Here is a 17,955-nt window from a genome sequence, read left to right as displayed (position 1 = left end):
CACAGTGCGGAAGGCATCTGCTGTAAGGACACACTTTTGCTACAGGCCAGATCAGAGCAAACCCTGCTGCAGTAAGTAAGGAATAAAACATGTCAGGACATGCTGTTAAAGGGAGGGTAAGCCAAGACAGCCTGGTGCAATACTGTATTGATTATATTACCATAACAGCACGTAACAAAGTGCTTTGAACTTTTCTTATAGCAATCAAATTTTTTTTAATTCTATGAATAAATGGCACATCATGCTTTTTATCCAGTTACATTTAATGGTGCAGGACATTTTGTGGAAGTTATCGGTTATCGCCTGGCTCCCTTTTTCCCCTTAAATGTCCTGGAAAAAATGTTTATATAGAAAAAAGAAAAAACCCACAAAGGACATGTCTGATCATGTGCAGCATTTCTGACTGATGAGTCAATATGTTCAAAACACTTTCATATTTCACTTTTATAGTCAAATGTTTTAGAGTAGAACAAAACATTCTCATTTGTCTTTAACTTTCAGTGTTTGTGCCATTTATCAGTCTGCACATTTCCTTCTTGATTTATACATTTTCCTTCATTGTTTCAGGATAAATTTACTTTAAAAATCCTATTTTGTTTAGTTGAACGAGTTGTTACAGGAATGTTTATAAATGTCCTACTCGGCTCACCCTCTCATCAAGATATGTTTATACTTTGAATGACTACGTTAGCACCAATTAAACACCGTCACAACAATTTCTTCAATAACTCAGTGGAGCCATTTTTACCTTGTCTTTTCCATACAGTTCGAAATTATGGGTTTATAACATATTGACCCACGAAATAGTAAATGTGAAAAAGCAGGGATTGGTTTATGATATGTTGTGATTGTATCCATGGTGCAGCTGCAGTAAATTAATGGGCTTTTTTTTAAAGCATTAAATGATCTATCTACTATCTTTGAGTGTCAGTAACATATTTAAATTAGGAAAAGAAAAAATAATTTGACGAATGATCCTGACACAAGACCCTTAAAACGTGTAGTTGAAACGGAGTCAAAAATCAGCAGCTATCACTTACACGTCGACATACATTCATCTGAACGAGCCAAGATTAAGCAGGGAACTGCGAAACTACGCTGCGCTACAATTTCATCTATTTTACAGCTTTGACCTTAACGTCACGAAAATATCAAGCCGCTTCCATGAAACATTATGTAATATGATGCTAATGTCAAGTGAACTGTATCAACTAAACTGGCACTATGTACTGGCATTCTGTTATGTAACAGTTACTATAGCAACATGGCCTTCTGTTGTTTACATGCAGTTTTTTTGTTACAGCCATTTGAATGCAACATGAACCTCACATCGTTCTGTATTTGCGTGTAGCCTTTTGTGCTCATATCATTATCTGCTAATTTAGCAGCTGAATACTTTTTTTTTGTTAAGATTTCTACAATATCTGTCATATAATCATGTTATCATCTGTACAGGTTGCTTATTGCTTGGCATGTTTAAATTTTGTATTGCTGCTTGGGTACAATGAAGTAAATCAGAAAAATATCTTCAGGATCAACTTTTAATTGTTCTAAAATTATTATGGAGTACCACAAACTAACTTAAGTAGTATTTCTATTAGATAATTGCTACTCATTTTAGTATTTGTTAGCCTGTTCTCTTGTTTTCTGCTGAAGAGCCACTTTTTTTGAGGATGTTGGGAGCCTCGGACATTCGAAGTTCTCGGCAGTTCCCTCGCTTGGCGAATGACAGGAATGCTTAGTCACAGTATACCAGCAGCGCCGAGAATATGGTTATCCTAAAACTAATTTGGGAGCATTACCAGCTTTTTAAAAACGCCTTACAGCTTACATTAGAGCAGCTGCCTACAACTTTTCTTCCAGACTTTTAAACTGATAGCTAGTAGTGGATGCTATGCTGCTTATTATTGCTATTAATACTTATTCAACTACTTATCCTACAAGAGATGTCTTTAAATTTACCTCTCGTTATCTTTAGTTATCCTTTTTTTTTTTTTTTTTGCACTCGTATGAGACATATCTGCAACGTTACCAACAATCTAATATAGAATGATGGGAGGTCAATCCAGAAACAGCTAGAAATATTATTTCCATTCCTATTGTTCATTCAGTGAGAAGTCCTGCTGCTTAAACATTAAGAGTAGAAACCTTAAGACTTTATTTTATGCACTGTTTTGTGAATTAGGACACTTAATTGCATTTAATTCACTCTGAATTTTAAAAGCAGCAGTCTTCAAAATTCCCCTTCCTTATAATTTTTATTATATCCAGCAGCTGTACTAAAAATAATTTTTTTAAATGCATGGTTAATTTGTTTTAAAATGTCACCCACTGGTTTGACAGGTCTTGGGCTTATATAAGGGAACAAACCTGTTGTGTTTTTGTTGTGCGCCATTTCACTTAGGTGCTTTCAATCGTCTTCTTAAAGCATAGTTTTGAGTTCATACCTGGCTTGAGTGGCATTTCTGAAATATAGATCAGTGGTAATATTAATGAATATTAATGAGTTTGCGTACTCTGGAAGTATATTTTGTAAAAGGTGCTATATTTGTAGACTGGTGCGCATGAGTCCCCCTTTCACCTCTACTGATGAAAAATATTAAGCAGAGTGCAAAAGAATGTGGTTTGAAGCTGATTGATTTGGTATGCACCCCAACAGTTATCTATCTCCAGCACACACCTGATGAAGAGAGTTCCCTACAGGAGACAGGGCCTCTGGCTCCCATTAGTATGTATGATTTTATTTTGAATAAGAGCAGAAAAGGACTATTACATTGCAATTTCATGCCCGGGAGGTTATCTGATGTCTTCTTTAGCAGACATCAGACCTCTTTGGTTTTCTTACCTATATTCCTCTTGCTCGTGCTCTCTCTCTCTCTCTCTCTCTCTCTCTCTCTCTCTCTCTCTCTCTCTCCTTTTCGATGGGAAAATAACTCTTGGCGAATCTATTGTAGATAATCTATTCCATTGAAGGTGTCTGAAAACCCAGGTAGCACAACATAAATGATCCAAAATGTCACTCTTTGATGATTAAACTATTAGTCAAATTTATATCATATTTTTTCACCAGTCACTTATGTTTTGTCTATGATTTAATTAAATCGGATTGTTATTACTACACAAGGCTCTATTATTCCATATAATATAGTAATATGTATTACAATTAATTACACACTCTTGAAAATAATCATAATGGATATGTACAAGTTTGCAGAAACTATTTTCACTTTTTGTTTTTGAGCACAGGGAACAGTTGCCATTTGGGATCATGTGCACTCCTTTTGACTGACCAAAGTCCATACTGTGTAATAGCAACCAATTTTCAGTCCAGAAAGTGTGAAATGGGCATGGAGTGTTTATTCATATTTATAAGTGACTTAACCTGTTGTTCTTATTAAGCATTTGCTCATTCATCATCTAAAGTAACGTCTTTACCCTGGTCATAAAATACAGGCATACACCTCAAATATTATGTAAAGTAGAATGTATTGCACCATGCACATGCAACCTGACAAATACATTTACATGTAGTGGCAATTTAGTGTAACCAATCCACCTACTAGGGTCCGTGGTGTTTTGACACTATGTCACCCTGCTGCTTTCCTGAATAGCAGCATACAAGTAAAGAAACTTGTGCCTGCTGCTACTCTGTATCACACACATCTTTTTGCGTTTCAGTTTGATTTAGGTCTCATGATGAGGAAGTGTATAAAGCAGAAGTACTTTTTTACAGACTACAGCATTCAAAAGCTCTGTCTACAATGATTAGACATTTTAGCAGTTATTTTGTTTGAGGAATTATTTCAGCTATAATGAATCCTATACATTTTTATGCCAAACATCATTTATTGATTTGTATTCTAAAATCTATCAATGAATGTGCTGAGTTTGATTTTACACATTATTGAAATTTGATGACAAAATGTTATGTGTCGTGGATATTTTAACATGCTTAGAAATTCGTTTCTGGGAGGGTTTTTTGTCACAAAATTTGTCTCTAAACAGAAGAAATATTTTCCTGAGATGATAAAGCTATCTGCTATAAGAGTGTAGGAGTAGCTCTCGTTCTAACCTTAGCCTTACTTGGGGAGCTGCATAGGCGGCTAGCTATGGTTTCACAAAAAGATCTAGTCACCTGTGTAGGTGTTTTGATGTAGTAAACGCATTAATGTTCGATGTGCTTATTCAGGTACTTTGTCTTCGGTATCAGATTACTAAATTTGCCAGGAGCATATACCAGCATTGGTTTAAAGTAGTTATGTTTAAGTATTAAACGTGTGTGTGTGTGTGTGTGCGCGTGTGTGCGTGTGCGTGTGCGTGTGTGAGAGAAAGAATTGGAGAGAGTTCAGTGTTGTGTGTTATATGAGCTACTGGTACTGATATATGATCGGAGACTGAAATGGAAAAAGCAGCATTTGATCTGTATGTATAGCAAAGATTTGAGATCAGCTGTTGTTTGTTTTCTTGTTGTTTATCTAATTTTAGTAACATTTAGACATTATTAGTGGCTAAATACATGGTATATGCCATTAATTAATAAAACAAATGAAGCAGAAACATCGGGAATCTTTTTTCTCATATGGCAAATGCTTCATTGTGTTATTTTAATAGTGTTCTCGGTTGTGTAAATATCGTCGAATTAAGACACACTTTAAATAGCATTAGCGCTGCAGCCTGTCACTGCTGTATATGTATTTTTACAGACTGTTTTATCTCATTCGTGTCTCAAGGCTATATCATTGTTGAAATAAATTCTGGTTGAATTGGTCATGCTGTAAAGGGCCTGAGCTGCAGTGGAAAAGTGTTGTGTGTGTTCTTTGTGAAGCAGATGAGCCCCATGGTTCGATTAATGCTACATAAATTCAGGCTAGAGTAGAGTAGGCTTAGATTTAGCCATGGTAATTTCTCTAACAAATTAGATTTTGCCTTATGTGCTCCCAAAAGCACTTCTTCCTACCCCCTCCCTCTCTTCTATCTATCTTTGTGAGTCCTTCCTTTCTTTCTTTGTGCGATTTGCCCTTCTGTTTAGCTCGTCTGTGTCAAAACAAGACGTGACCATCTTTTTCTGGAAGTCTTTAGCAGCATTTAAGGACTCTGTCATGTGGATTGAGATCTTGAAGGAGAGAGAGGGCCTTTATTTTTTCCGAGCTCACCATCAAACAGTGTGTGCAGGGAGAGGCGGGATTTAAGCACAAGGGCTGAAGCTCAAAACACAGCCACAGCTCTGCCTCTTCATGAATAATTTATCAGATCATCCCTGCTGATTGGAGTCAGCTGGAGGAAGCGGTTTTGTGGGTGGGTTTTTGAGAGCTTAGAGCAAGCCTGGACAAGTATTGGCCGAGGGAACGCGTGTATCTGTGAGTGTACAAGGGAAAGGTGAATGTAGGGCAGCTTGCTACTGTAGCTGGATGTGTGCCTGTGTACGTGTGCTGTCGAGTGGGGCCTGTGTTTGTCCTGCTACTGCACCACTGCTGTGCTACTTCTGCTTTCAGCAACACCTCATCCCCCACTGGATTTACACAGGGGACATGTAACCTTTCCAACAAGGCTTTGTTTGTGTGTTTGCTTACGAGAAGGCGAAGGAGAGGGAGGTAACAGCCTCCCTTACAAAGGATTCACCGATGCATTCCTGTTGGAAAATGAAGCTTCAGGTAAATACACGTTCGAATTTGTGTGATCGTGCTGGTTTGTTTTACTGTTGGTCCTGTTGAAGATGAGTGTGTTGTGTGGGAACACTCATGCACAGAGGATGCAGCCTTCAATGCTGCCTCTGTTGTTATGGCAAGGCCTGCTGGAGGAGGATGAGCTGCTTATGTGTCTGTGCATTCTCTCATTCTTCTAGCTGTGAGACTCGATAAAGGATTGCTGCCCTTTCTCTTGTTTGTGTGTGTGTGTGTGTGTGTGTGTGTGTGTGTGTGTGTGTGTGTCTGTACATCTCAGTTGTACCTACATTTATATAAATGAGTTCTGTGGCCTCATTTCCTTCCTTTATTTACTTTAGTCATGTGTTATCCCAGAGTGTGTGATGTGTGAACATCTTGTATTGTATAGGTCTTTTTCAGGAGGTTAACCACTGCTGTTGTTTGTGATCTAACAATTTATATATTTTTTTCTCTTGCTGGATTAGTCTGAGGTGGAAATCATTTAAGGCTCGTTTTGCATGTGAGAGCTTCTGTGAAGTCACTGGTTTGTGATCGGTTCAGCGCTCATGTCTGCTTCTGGTTTGTGTGCTTGTGTGTGTAAAGCCCCAGTTGAGTGGACTTTTTTCCTCAGTGCCATTAACTACCATTATGACTGATTAACAGCTTTTCGGATACAACAGAATAATACACTCTTCAGAGCGAGGCTGAGCTGGCATTAGCCATTAGCTTGCTGTTCACTTTACTTCTGCTACACGGTTCTACTGATTGTTTCCTCTGGAATAGAGATGCAGATTCTCAGTGTCAGCCTGATCTGGGTTTTTTTTTTTATCTGGATCTTTAGCGATTAGCTGCGTTGATTTTGAGGCTTTGTGTGAAAACCCGGTAGTGGGGGGAGGGGAGGACTGAGATTAGTGTGACATGACTAGAGGCAGTTTATCCAGCATGTTAGGGAGAGGCAGACTGGATGAGGAGCATGTCCAGCTGTCTCTCGCTGAGGTGTCCATCTTTTTTTGCTCCGAGCTCAGTCAGATTTTTTTTGTGTGTTAGACAAGTGACTGTGAGCACTGTTACCTCCCTGTTTGAATAAAATGAACCACACTGTCACATATAAACACATTTCAAGTGAATACAAGATTAAATAATCTGTCATTAGAGTCAGCTCTGTACTTGCTGATAGGTCTAACATCAATGTAATGTCATGTATTGGTCATTTTCCTATTTAAATTAGAATTTATTGACTTGATGTCTCAACGTCGTTGACGTGACCAATGTAGTGCCCTTGAATCTTTATCAGTGTATTTTAATGATTGATAAGAACACAAATACAGTACAACTCCTTCCTCTGTTCTCTATAAAAGGCGATGGACTGCCTCTGAGCAAGGAGTACAAAGCTCCCTGTGTGAACACTCTGATTAGGATTCATAGGCCCAAGTCAGTAAGGAGAGGATTGGGATCAACTTGTTATAAACGAAGTAACTGCACCAATGGTTCTACACTTTAGATTTGCTTTAGGGGTGGAATTACTTGCGGTGTCAGGTTAGGGAATTGAACGCATCACTTTCCTAAGCGGCTTGAAAAACACCTTATTAATTCAGACATTATTTTAGTCATTACTTTAGTCGTTTTTTCATGTCCCCCTGTCTATGTCCTCTAAAGACACAGATGCACATATATGGACGTTAATGTTGGCTGTTTATACAGTCAAATGGAATTCCCCACAGCTAAGACTCACAAGTCTCGTGTTACACTAGTCTGATCCTCAGAGGTTGATTAGGGTTTTACTCTGCAGGACAGGAGGAGTCTGTTGCTCTCTACTGCTTCCTGTTCTCACACACATTTCTCTGACCAAGGGTCTGTATTTATAAGAATAAGACATATTCAAAGTTTTCCCCACATCTGTGTTTTTCTCAGCTCTGGTGTCATTAGCAAGCCTGTTAGTTAACTGCAGTTAGTTAAGTAATAGTTGCTATGCCAATAATGCTAATCATGATGCTGACATTACTTTTAAAGTTCGAATTTTCCATGGCTTGTGGGCTGCTACTGCAAGCTTAAAAAATTGAGGAAATGTGAGATTTGAATGTTGAACAGGATGAAACAAACAGGCAGGTTTCCTGTGAAATGTATGTACATTTTTTTAGTACCTGTTTGTATTTTCCAAAGTGGCTTCTGTTTTTGCTTGAGCTTTTTCCCACAGCTCTCCGTGATCACATTACCTCTGCTCAGGAAGTGTGTTCGTATGGTCTATAATATTTGTGTAGGTGTTCACAGTGATAGTTTGCTTTAGGAGTATAAAAGTATGCCGTCCTGTAGACGCTTCTGAGGCAGGATCTTTCTAACTGTAAATGCCCTGAAATAAAGTGTTTTTTCCTCCCACTCGAGCTATGTTTTCAGAGATGAGTGGTCAAATAATGAGCATCTGGAAAGCTTTTATGATGAGCCTTTCAATGAAACTTTCTATAAAAAACATATTGTTATATAAAGGACTAGTGTGACAGGTTGTCTAATGTACGATTATGTGTTTGCTTAGGCTTTGATTGATCTGTCATAGTGATTAGATGTGACTCTGAAATATTCTATTAGACTAATTACAGGAAAACATCAGATTCATTAAATTTAATTGACTGATACACAGGGCTGATGTGACGTGAATGTTTTTTGTTTGAGAAGTCAGCAGTCAGGACTTCTGTAGACATGTGCTGTTTTATGCACGCAGTCTTATGTAAACAAAAATTATGTCTCGAAGCAATATTAATGCACTGTATATTGGGGGTCGGGTACATCTTAGTCTCTTTCTCAGATTGTACCTTAACTAGGTTGATATGTTTGGAATAATTCCAGTGTTTAAAGTGTGCTAATGAATAGACAGTAATAGTGTTGAGAAAATAATCTCCCATAGAAAGAAAAAAAATAATTCTGTAATCAGGATGGCAAGCTCTAGGCACAGCTGATTTTCTGTAAACCTCCTACGCGCTAACTGCATAGCTGTGAAACAGTTTTGAGGGTGGATAGTTGTCAAAGGCTCCTGCTGGTTGGAAGTGGCAGGTGCCTCATGGACATTGTATGAATGTATGTATGTGTGTGTGTGTGTGTGTGTGTGTGTGTGTGTGTGTGTGTGTGTGTGTGTGTGTGTGTGTGTGTGTGTGTAGTGTAGGGTTTAGGTGAAATATTCATGAAGTACTAAAAGGCTATAGAGTCAAAGCTGCCAAAGCAATTCGAACCAGTTTTACCCTACACAACAAACACTGCTACTGCGACCTGATATGATTAGTAATATATTTTAGACATTATTGGTTTAGTGAATCAGCTGAGAGTCCATCGAATACTGACCGCATTCAATTGAAAATTATTTGTATTTATCAAATTTACATACCAATAAAGTATTCTCTAAACAATTGTTAGGAGAGTTGTTGCCATGTTCTGTAGGGTCATTTTCCCGAATGCCAATGATGTGAGCAATATCCAACCCTGTGAGCATCTCACATAGTGTTCAGTTGGCGGATTACATGTTTCCATCTTGTCTCAGTGTCTTCATTATGACACCAGATATGAACAGTGCAAATACAAAAATATTATACAGAGAATGTTCTTGTGCCAACAGTGATGAGGGAAAATTGCTGTTGTTTCCCTTGGCCTTAAGATGATGAAAGGACCGGGTTCTCAAGTGGCGTGACAGAGAAGTGTTTGCCCGACGATGTCACAGCCATTCATGTCTAGGAGCCAAGGTAGTAAAATTGGCTGCATTCTCTGGGAGGAAGGGATGGCATACATTCTTACCTGACCATCACAGTGATGCTGAACAATTGTAATTGTTTTTCTTTTTGCTCGATTTGAAAAGCGGCATATTATTATTATTATTATTATTATTATTATTATTATTATTATTATAGAACACTTAAGTCAGTAATGTCTCTGAATTTGGCACTTCTTGCTGGCAGAAATAGACTGAGCACGAGAGAGAGAGATGAATAAAGGATGAGACAGCAGGACATGGAACAGCAGGTTGAGGAAGTGTAGACCTGATCTTAACAATTGCCACTAATTCAATGCACGGCTAACAACCCCAGCTGTCCAGTCATTCAGTCACTAAAGATGTTGGCTCCTTTTTGTAAGAAGGCCCACATTATACTAGTGAGAGAACCATGGAGGAGGGACAAGTACACTTGGAAACAGGACTAGCTGTTTCAGACATATCTTTTAATGTTTTCTGTTGTGTGTCCTTGAATTCAGGGTTCAGGATGTTCATTGGTGATTATACTGCTTTCTTACATCTTGTACATGTTTTTAAATTCCAGTGATTTGCCTCAAGCAAAATATGCCATACATAAAAACCTGCTAATTTAGCTAAAAGAGCTTCTTTAGTGGCCACATAAATCAACTGTCCAAGTCTGTAAACAAACTCACAGATGAGTGCAGGAGGAAGTGACCCAAAACTGGCCCATCTGCATACATGTTACATACACACTTACTTATTTATTGGTGTGACACTTTGTAACACTGATTTTCAGGGAATGCTGCAAAACTGGATGATGTTCCTGCCAATGTCACAGTGAAATATAAATATAAATCTGAGGTTTTTGATTGCTACATGTGGTTATTGATTTAGTGAGACTCTCTTTGTGCACAACATCCATAACATCACCTTTCATCTTTTGCCTATTTGTGGGGTGTTGTAGCATAAGCTACTTAGGGGTTCTATAATTTGAGCAGGAGGAGCGTTTGTTTGGCGTGCAGTGCTCTCGTCACTCCACTGCCCTCCTCTGCTTTCCTCTGCTTTTCTCTAATTATCCCTTGCTCATTAGCTTCGGGGACTGTGCATACATTTGCTGCCTCATTGTACTGGCAGTGCACTTATGGCAATCTGAAAGCTGCTCGTTGTTGTCTGCCTGCCACTATTTGGCAATGTTTTTTGTAATGAAACTGCATGGTGTACATGTTCTTTACCTTTAAACATCATCTCACATGTTCTTGTGAAGTGACTGTTTAGAGCAGTTAATATTTTTTAAATGTCTTGTAATGGGTTTAATCCCAAACATTAGACACAGAATTTCAGATATACTCAGAGATAAGTTTCTGCATACCAGAAAGTAATTTACTGGCAGGAGGATGTGTTGCAGAACCTTCTTAAGTCCACTATCAAATACTCTACAGGCCAACTAGGGTGGTTTGGTGGTGCAGCAGCTAGCATTGCAACTTCTCTCTAAGGACCACGGTTCAATTTTGAGCTGGGATTGTTCTGCTTTTTACCATATGGGTTTCCCATTTCCTCTCACCTGTCAAAAACATGCCTACATATAGGTATAAATCAGTGAAGGAATGTGTGCGTATATTATGGTCTAGCGGTATTTTCGAGATAGGCTTTAGATTCTATGCAGCCCTGAAAAGAATAAAGAAGTTTCTGATGATAAATTCATGATGAAGGGAAAGTCAAATAAAGAAAAATTCTCCATGGCTATAAGATTCTGTGGAAGTGTTAAATCGAAAGAGTGAATTGTTGAGGTGTGGTGAACAAACATTAATGCTTGCTTCCTCTTATCACACTGCAGCCAGTTTCTGCATTCCAGCTGATAGCCAATCGCAGCTACGCACCGGCTTACAAACATTTCAAAACGACCAAATAAAAGGGAATTAGAGAAAAAAGTTCTCTTTTATCTTACAACCAATAAACACCAAAAACAAAAAAAAAACATGCAAAAAGCATGTGACTGCTCCCACTTCTGTTAAGTTGTTTTTTGTTTTAGGAAAACTTGCTGCCCTGCATCATTAAGCCGTCGCTGTGCGCTTGACTCTCAGTGCTGGGGGAAAATGTAGACGCTCTTAATAAGCTCAGTTTGCGTTTCAAACTATCTGAAAATGTCTTTGGATGCGGCATAAAGTCGTGTTTGTGCAGCGTTCAAGCAGTGTTTGCTAATGTAGTAAAGAGGTTTAAATGGTGTGTGTTAGCATCAGTACAATGTTCCATCAAGAACGAGCCATAAAGACAAATCAAAGTTGTAAATGTGCAGGCTTGCAGGATAACAGCATTCCATCTGTTGGTCTGTCTCACTCTCTTTCTTTCTCTCTCTCTCTCTCTCTCTCGCTCTCTCGCTCTCTCGCTTGAACACATTTACACATGAATGCAGTTATAGAAATGAGGTTAGACTGTGTCATTAAACTGTAAAAGAATTATGATGTGTGTGAGGGCAAGAAAGCTGCAGGTTTTGCTGGCTAGCATGGATGAAATTCTCCTTCATACCGAACAGAGACCAGCAGGGATTTAACACCCAGTCCTCCATCACTGCCATCTCCATGGCAACGTGTATGGGTAGGAGCTGTGAGTAAGTTGATGGAGTAATTAATGTTAAAGAACATGTCCTTCTTTTGCTGCACTGCACCACCATACACAGAATTTCCTTCACTTCACCCGCAGCAACACTATTCCTCTAACTAGTGCAGTTCCTTTGAAGGACATCAACACAACATTCACACAAGAATCATCACACTGTTCTGCAAAAGACTCTGAGGTCTCAGCTGAGATGAACTTTAACTGTAGGCTTGAATTGTACAGTTTTTTTGTCAGAGAGCCTGCTATGTTTGTGTGTGTGTGTGTGTGTGTGTGTGTGTGTGTGTGTGTGTATTTGTGTAACTGTGTCTTAAGAAAAGGATGGTTACATCTGGAAAAGAGCCTTCTTTCTTCTCAGAGATGTTAAGCTGTGTGTGTGTGTGTGTGTGTGTGTGTGTGTGTGTGTGTGTGTGTGTGTGTGTGTGTGTGTGTGTGTGTGTCCCTATTATGGCTTATCTTGTATATGTGCAAGAACCTCTCTGTGTAACTCTGGTTATCTGTTTGTGTGTGTGTCTGTCCTGGTGTGCATGTGTGCCTGGTTATGTGTGTGTGTGTGTGTGTGTGTGTGTGTGGTTATCTGAATTAGTCTGTGATTGTGTCTGTCTGTCTGTTGTGTATTCCTCATTTGTCTGTGTGTCTTAAGTAAGGTTGAAAGTTCTGCGTAGCCTGTTAAAGATGTGCATTAAAAATTGGAGTCACATGACATGGAGTTTTGGTCCGTGTGTGTGTGTGTGTGTGTGTGTGTGTGTGTGTGTGTGTGTGTGTGTATGTATGTGTGTGTTTAAGCTCATGCTTGCTTTTAAACGTAGGTCTAGCTTTCAAAAATACACGCTTTCTTATTTGCTATACTGACTATAGAAAACGGATCACTGCTTAGTCTCTTGCCTGCTGGTGTGTATAATATATTACACACTAGGGTGCTCTAGATTGAGTGCACGACACACTGTGTACTACAGCACATTTGTTTCTGTACACAATATGTGCTAATTGTCCTTCAACCTTCATTGGTCATTAGTCCATAGCTTTGTTGATGGCTAGAGACCTGTGTGTGGTATGCTTTAGTGATATTAAGAACTAAAAAAAATCCCAGAAACACTGCAACAGCCACTTCGCCATATTTCCATTGATAGGGAAAGTGAATGGGTTAATAAGCACTAAGCAACAGTCAGTAGGTGTATAGCTGCATTTATTTGTCACACCAGACACAATTTGTTGTATGTTAAAGACCATCATCACATTGGCTTCCAAAATATAATGACTAAAATTTTCCCATTATGTGTATTAGTACACCTGGTACAGCAAAATCTAGCATCCCTAGTTATAATTGCCCCATGCTACAAATGAGCACTCCAATTTCAGTTGCAATGGGATGTGGGTGTACAGACCAATCACAAATTACAGCCTTTGTGTTCCTGTGTTGATTTTAATGTCATCTCAACACAATGTTACACTTTTTCTGGATATTCTAATATTACACATATAATAGTTTGCTTTTTTTGGCTACTAAATATGAATGTGTTCAGCACTCTTCCTCAAGACCTTGTAGTATGGCTTTTTTTTTCAGGACATGAGCCAGGGTTATAGGTAAAGATAATTCAACTCTCTGCTAGCTTAAATCTGATTTTTCTCTACTCGTGTCTGCCATCTCATTAACACACTAATGTACCACTGGTTTCTTGGTCTTTTGCCTGCTGATATTCAACTCATCATTGTCTTTCATGTTCATCCACAACTATCAGTTCTTCTTCCTTTTTCTTCATTTGCTAGAATTTTTAACCGGTACTGACTCTTGCTTGCTCAATGCGGTTGTGGATATATACTCGTTTTGTGCCGATTTGTATTTGTAAATGCACAATGCAAATAAAATCTACCGTATTTTCCGGACTATAAGCCGCTACTTTTTTCTTACGTTTTGAACCCTGCGGCTAATTTATGAATTTTTCCTGGGTTTTTCTCGGTTTCACAAACTTCAAGCCAAAAAGCTGAACCCCATAACATTAGACCAATGAAATTTCCGAACGGAAACGAAAAAACGCACCTCACCTGTGTTCTGAGCTGCACGGCATCGGGAGAAAAAAAATTTTTTTTAAACGCACGATGATGCCAAAAGATAAACTCCCGAGAGAAATAGTTGTGAAAGGAAGGAGGAAGACAGTGAACAATGACTTTCTTGGTAGTCTACTGTTTAGATACAAGCCATTGTAACGCGTTGAATCTGGGTCATGGGAGAACTCGCTAACTCCAGTTGCAACAGAAATCATATAAGCACAGACAAGTTTCCAAAACTCGTGCTTTTTTATTTTTCTTGGCAACAGCGTTACGGGTTAGTCAAAGAAACTTAGAAATGAGCATCAGAAAATAATAAGGACATAATCCTCGTCTTGAACACATGCAGTAATACCTGAAAAATGCAGTGGCAGGCTATTCCCAAAATACCGCTATGCTCCTAAAGGAAGCGCAACATATTTCACCCGTTACACCGTGTGTAACGTGTCTTTCGTTAAAGCCTGTGTAAAGTACATTAGTGTGTATTGTGTATTAGCCTGCGGCTTATTTATGATAAAAATAAAAATATTTGTAAAATTCAGTGGGTGAGGCTTATATATGGGTGCGCTTTATAGTCCGGAAATTACGGTAATTGTATTGTTCCAGCCTCCCGGAATAGCCCTTTCGAAAGAGTTGTAGTGTCTGTAAGCAGCAGCCTTTGTTATATCTTGTTTTGTCTCAATGATCATTCCTGCTATTTAGCTAGATGTCTTTTGTGTGAGGAAAAATCGAATATTAAAATAAATAATTAAATCACTTTCCACTCCTGTGAACTCACACGGAGGCTGAACACACTTGAAGGAGACTCTAACTGCTAGATGTCACAAGGATGAGAGAACAGATCACCTGTAATTGGTTAGCGCTATCTGACTGACATGCAGGAGAGAAATGCCAATCAGAGAAATGGCCTTCTTACCCTGAGTGAAAGGCCAGTTATAGTCTCTTGCACTACTGGTGAACAATTTCAGTGTGATTTTCAACTGAAAAAGGTCATAATTCTATAAATTACTCCTGAATGCCTCAAAGGAAAGACAGGAGAAACATGCAGAAGGCTCTAAAGGTTTTTGCTAGTTGCTGATGGATGCTCTGGCTTAATGACTGTTCTTTTCTTGGGGATTCATTTTTAAGAAGCTAAACTTATTTGAGAACAGGCCTCAGAACGTCTGCTGTTTTGCCAGCTAAATCCTCTTTACAGATCTTTCTTCTTCTCAACTCGTACTTGACTCCATTCAATGGGTTTAAATAGTAGTCATGTAAAGCTGTTAGCAAATATTGATGGTTTAGAATATACAGACATATTTTTAAAAAAAGTTATTTTCTCTGTCAGTAAGGTAATTAAATGTTCCACAAATGCATTTTTTGACTGTATGCTCTTGTAATTTATCCAAACTGACAATTGTGATTGGAATCAAAAGCGCTGACATGGAAGATTTGATAAAATAGGAACCTTTATCATATTTCAAAACGGTTGCTTTATTTAGAACACATTCAACAAGGTTGTCATTTCCAATGCTGGCGATACGCACGAGCATTGTTTCTGTGGTAACACTGTTCTTCTTCTTCTCTTCTTTACAGAATGAGAAACCACTGGGTCATTCTGCAAGCAGGTCAAGCAACATTTCAAAGGTATGGAAATTTGTTTTCCTCCTACCTTCTTACACAGTGTTTGTTTATATGATTGTGTGTATGCGTATGCGTATGTGTGAATTTGTTGGTTTGTTTGCGCACGCGTGTGTCTGTGTGTGTCTGTGTGTGTGTCTGTGTGTGTGTCTGTGTGTGTGTCTGTATGTGTGTGAGAGAGAGAGAAAGAGATTGAGGACAGGTGAACGTTAGTGCTTTCCAGGGGGTCTGCATCTAAAATTCTCACAGTATAAAATCTTATCTCTCGTTTCTATTCTGTGAGCACGACTCAGACACTTAGACTGTACCAGGCTCAGGAGATTGATGGTCTGAACATTTTGTATAATTTAGAGGCAGAGAAATAGGGAAGGCTATACATAAACCATGGTAAAAGCAAACCTCATTTTTGCTGACTCAAATTTATCATCTAAATCTAAAAAATTAGTCAGTTTAATAACAATGGGTCTTATTTATCAAGTCGGATGCAAACCGAATTAATCTCAGAATGTTTCTACGTGCATTCATACAAGAATTGTTCGTATTCATGAAAATCGTATAAATTCAGAAAACATTTGTATTCTCTTCATGCATCTGAAAGTATGTCGATTTATGCATAAGAATACTTACTAATATAATCGGTACTTGACTGAATTCCTATATTTCCAATAATTACTGCACTTACACTTACTGCATTGCGCAGATGCTCTTATCCAGAGCCACTTAGAGGTGCTTTGTTCAGGGAATACAAATATCAAGAAAGTTTTATTAAACCCTGTCGTTTTATGTTATTTCCATTAAAAAAAAAAAATCATAAAAATAAAACTAGTCATTCAATTAGAACAAAAGAGCTGGCGCTGTGTAACCGGAGGACGGACTGCTATGTATGCGCATAGCTGGAAGCTGTAAACAATTGCTTCAGCTGAAGGAAGAATTGGCACTCTATTATTATTATTTATTACATTATTCAGTTATTTTTATTGGCATAGACATGAGTCAAAATAATTGACACTTCTGACTTTTACCCTTGAATGAATGAACGCATGAATGAATAAATGAATGAATTAATGAACGCATTAACAAATTAACGAATGAACGAAATCATTCTTGCTAAAATAGCTCGGAAACACTTGCTATAGTTTTGTATTTGTCCTATACAAACACAGACAAATACCCACTTATTTCAGTGTTTATACACACTGCAGGGCAGCCATGTCTTGGCTGAATCAAGCTCAGTGGAGTGGGATTTTTCAGGGATCAGGCGTGGTAAAAGCTATCACTTTGGCACAGGTTTTGTTCTCTTAACTGTGCACAAGTGCACTAACTCGGCATTATGAGCCTCTTAACCTCTTAGCCGATAAACCAGCTCCATGTGTTAATAGATGTCATCTAGGTGGTGAATTGGTGGTTTGGCAGAAAGGCTGTGTGATCCAGCTTTTGAGACCCCACTGCTCTCATCTAACACTGATGAGAGCCCTTTAGAGCCTTTCGGCTAAAGATAAAAACACAAGCAGGACTGACACCACATCACCCGTGGTTCTAATTTTGTCACCATTTAACACTGCGGCTGTTCACACAGTCAGGTTAAACGTCTTCATTTAGCTTCGGAATTAATCAGTATGCGGTGGTTTACATGCAGCCAGCATTAGATCTCTGTGGAAGGACCATCATTTTAGAGCCATTTTATCAGCTGTAATATAAATAATAGAAAATATGTCCCATTATACATTTGTGTTCTGTTAACCGCAAGCATACCATCCAGCACATCCACACACATGTATATACACACAGTCCATGAGGGCATGTTAACTGATAACACCTCATATGTGTATTCCTGCTAAGAATGTCTCTCGGCTTCTATGTCTCTTTCATTCTCTCTCTCTCTCTCTCTCTCTCTCTCTCTCTCTCTCTCTCTCTCTCTCTCTCTCTCTCTCTGTGTCTCCTTCACTCTATTTTCTTTCTCTCATTTTCTGTGCTGTTTACAGTCAGGTTATCAGTCCAACTATCACAGTGGGGTTCTGTTAGAAACGTTCAGAGTGTGATCATTGTGCCTATTGTGGCAAAAACCTCTTTTCTCTCTAAAAAGTGTCTCTGTGTCATACATGTTATATCATTTTCCATTTATGAATCCATCTCTCTTTCGCTTACTATCTCTGTCTGTCTGTCTGTCTGTCTTTCTGTCTGTCTGTCTCCTCTCTCCCCCTCTTTCTGTCTCACACCCTGTTGAGTGACTTTTTTTTAGCTTGTTACATCTGTGTGTACTTATTTTTAACATTCCTGTAACCATGTGCCTGTCAACAGAATGAGCAGATGACAGGCAGCATTATTTGC

General features: G+C 38.6%; 1 protein-coding gene across 6 annotated transcripts in view; it reads left to right on the top strand.

Moving 5' to 3' along the window:
* Positions 1–17,955, top strand: part of march8 (membrane-associated ring finger (C3HC4) 8) — a 70,508-nt gene that overhangs the window by 36,400 nt on the left and 16,153 nt on the right. For 5 of the 6 annotated variants that reach the window (XM_046867667.1, XM_046867649.1, XM_046867657.1 and 2 more), the window contains exon 3: positions 15,583–15,633. In XM_046867667.1, the coding sequence (XP_046723623.1) occupies positions 15,583–15,633 (51 nt within the window). Of the gene's footprint in view, positions 1–5,193; positions 5,652–15,582; positions 15,634–17,955 lie in introns of those variants that run through there. The other variant, XM_046867676.1, reaches the window with a different exon arrangement.

Source organism: Silurus meridionalis, chromosome 2, assembly GCF_014805685.1.
Source record: "Silurus meridionalis isolate SWU-2019-XX chromosome 2, ASM1480568v1, whole genome shotgun sequence".
Lineage (NCBI taxonomy): Eukaryota > Metazoa > Chordata > Actinopteri > Siluriformes > Siluridae > Silurus > Silurus meridionalis.
Note: the sequence above shows the minus strand (reverse complement) of the source record. Positions and strands in the feature narration are given on the sequence as shown.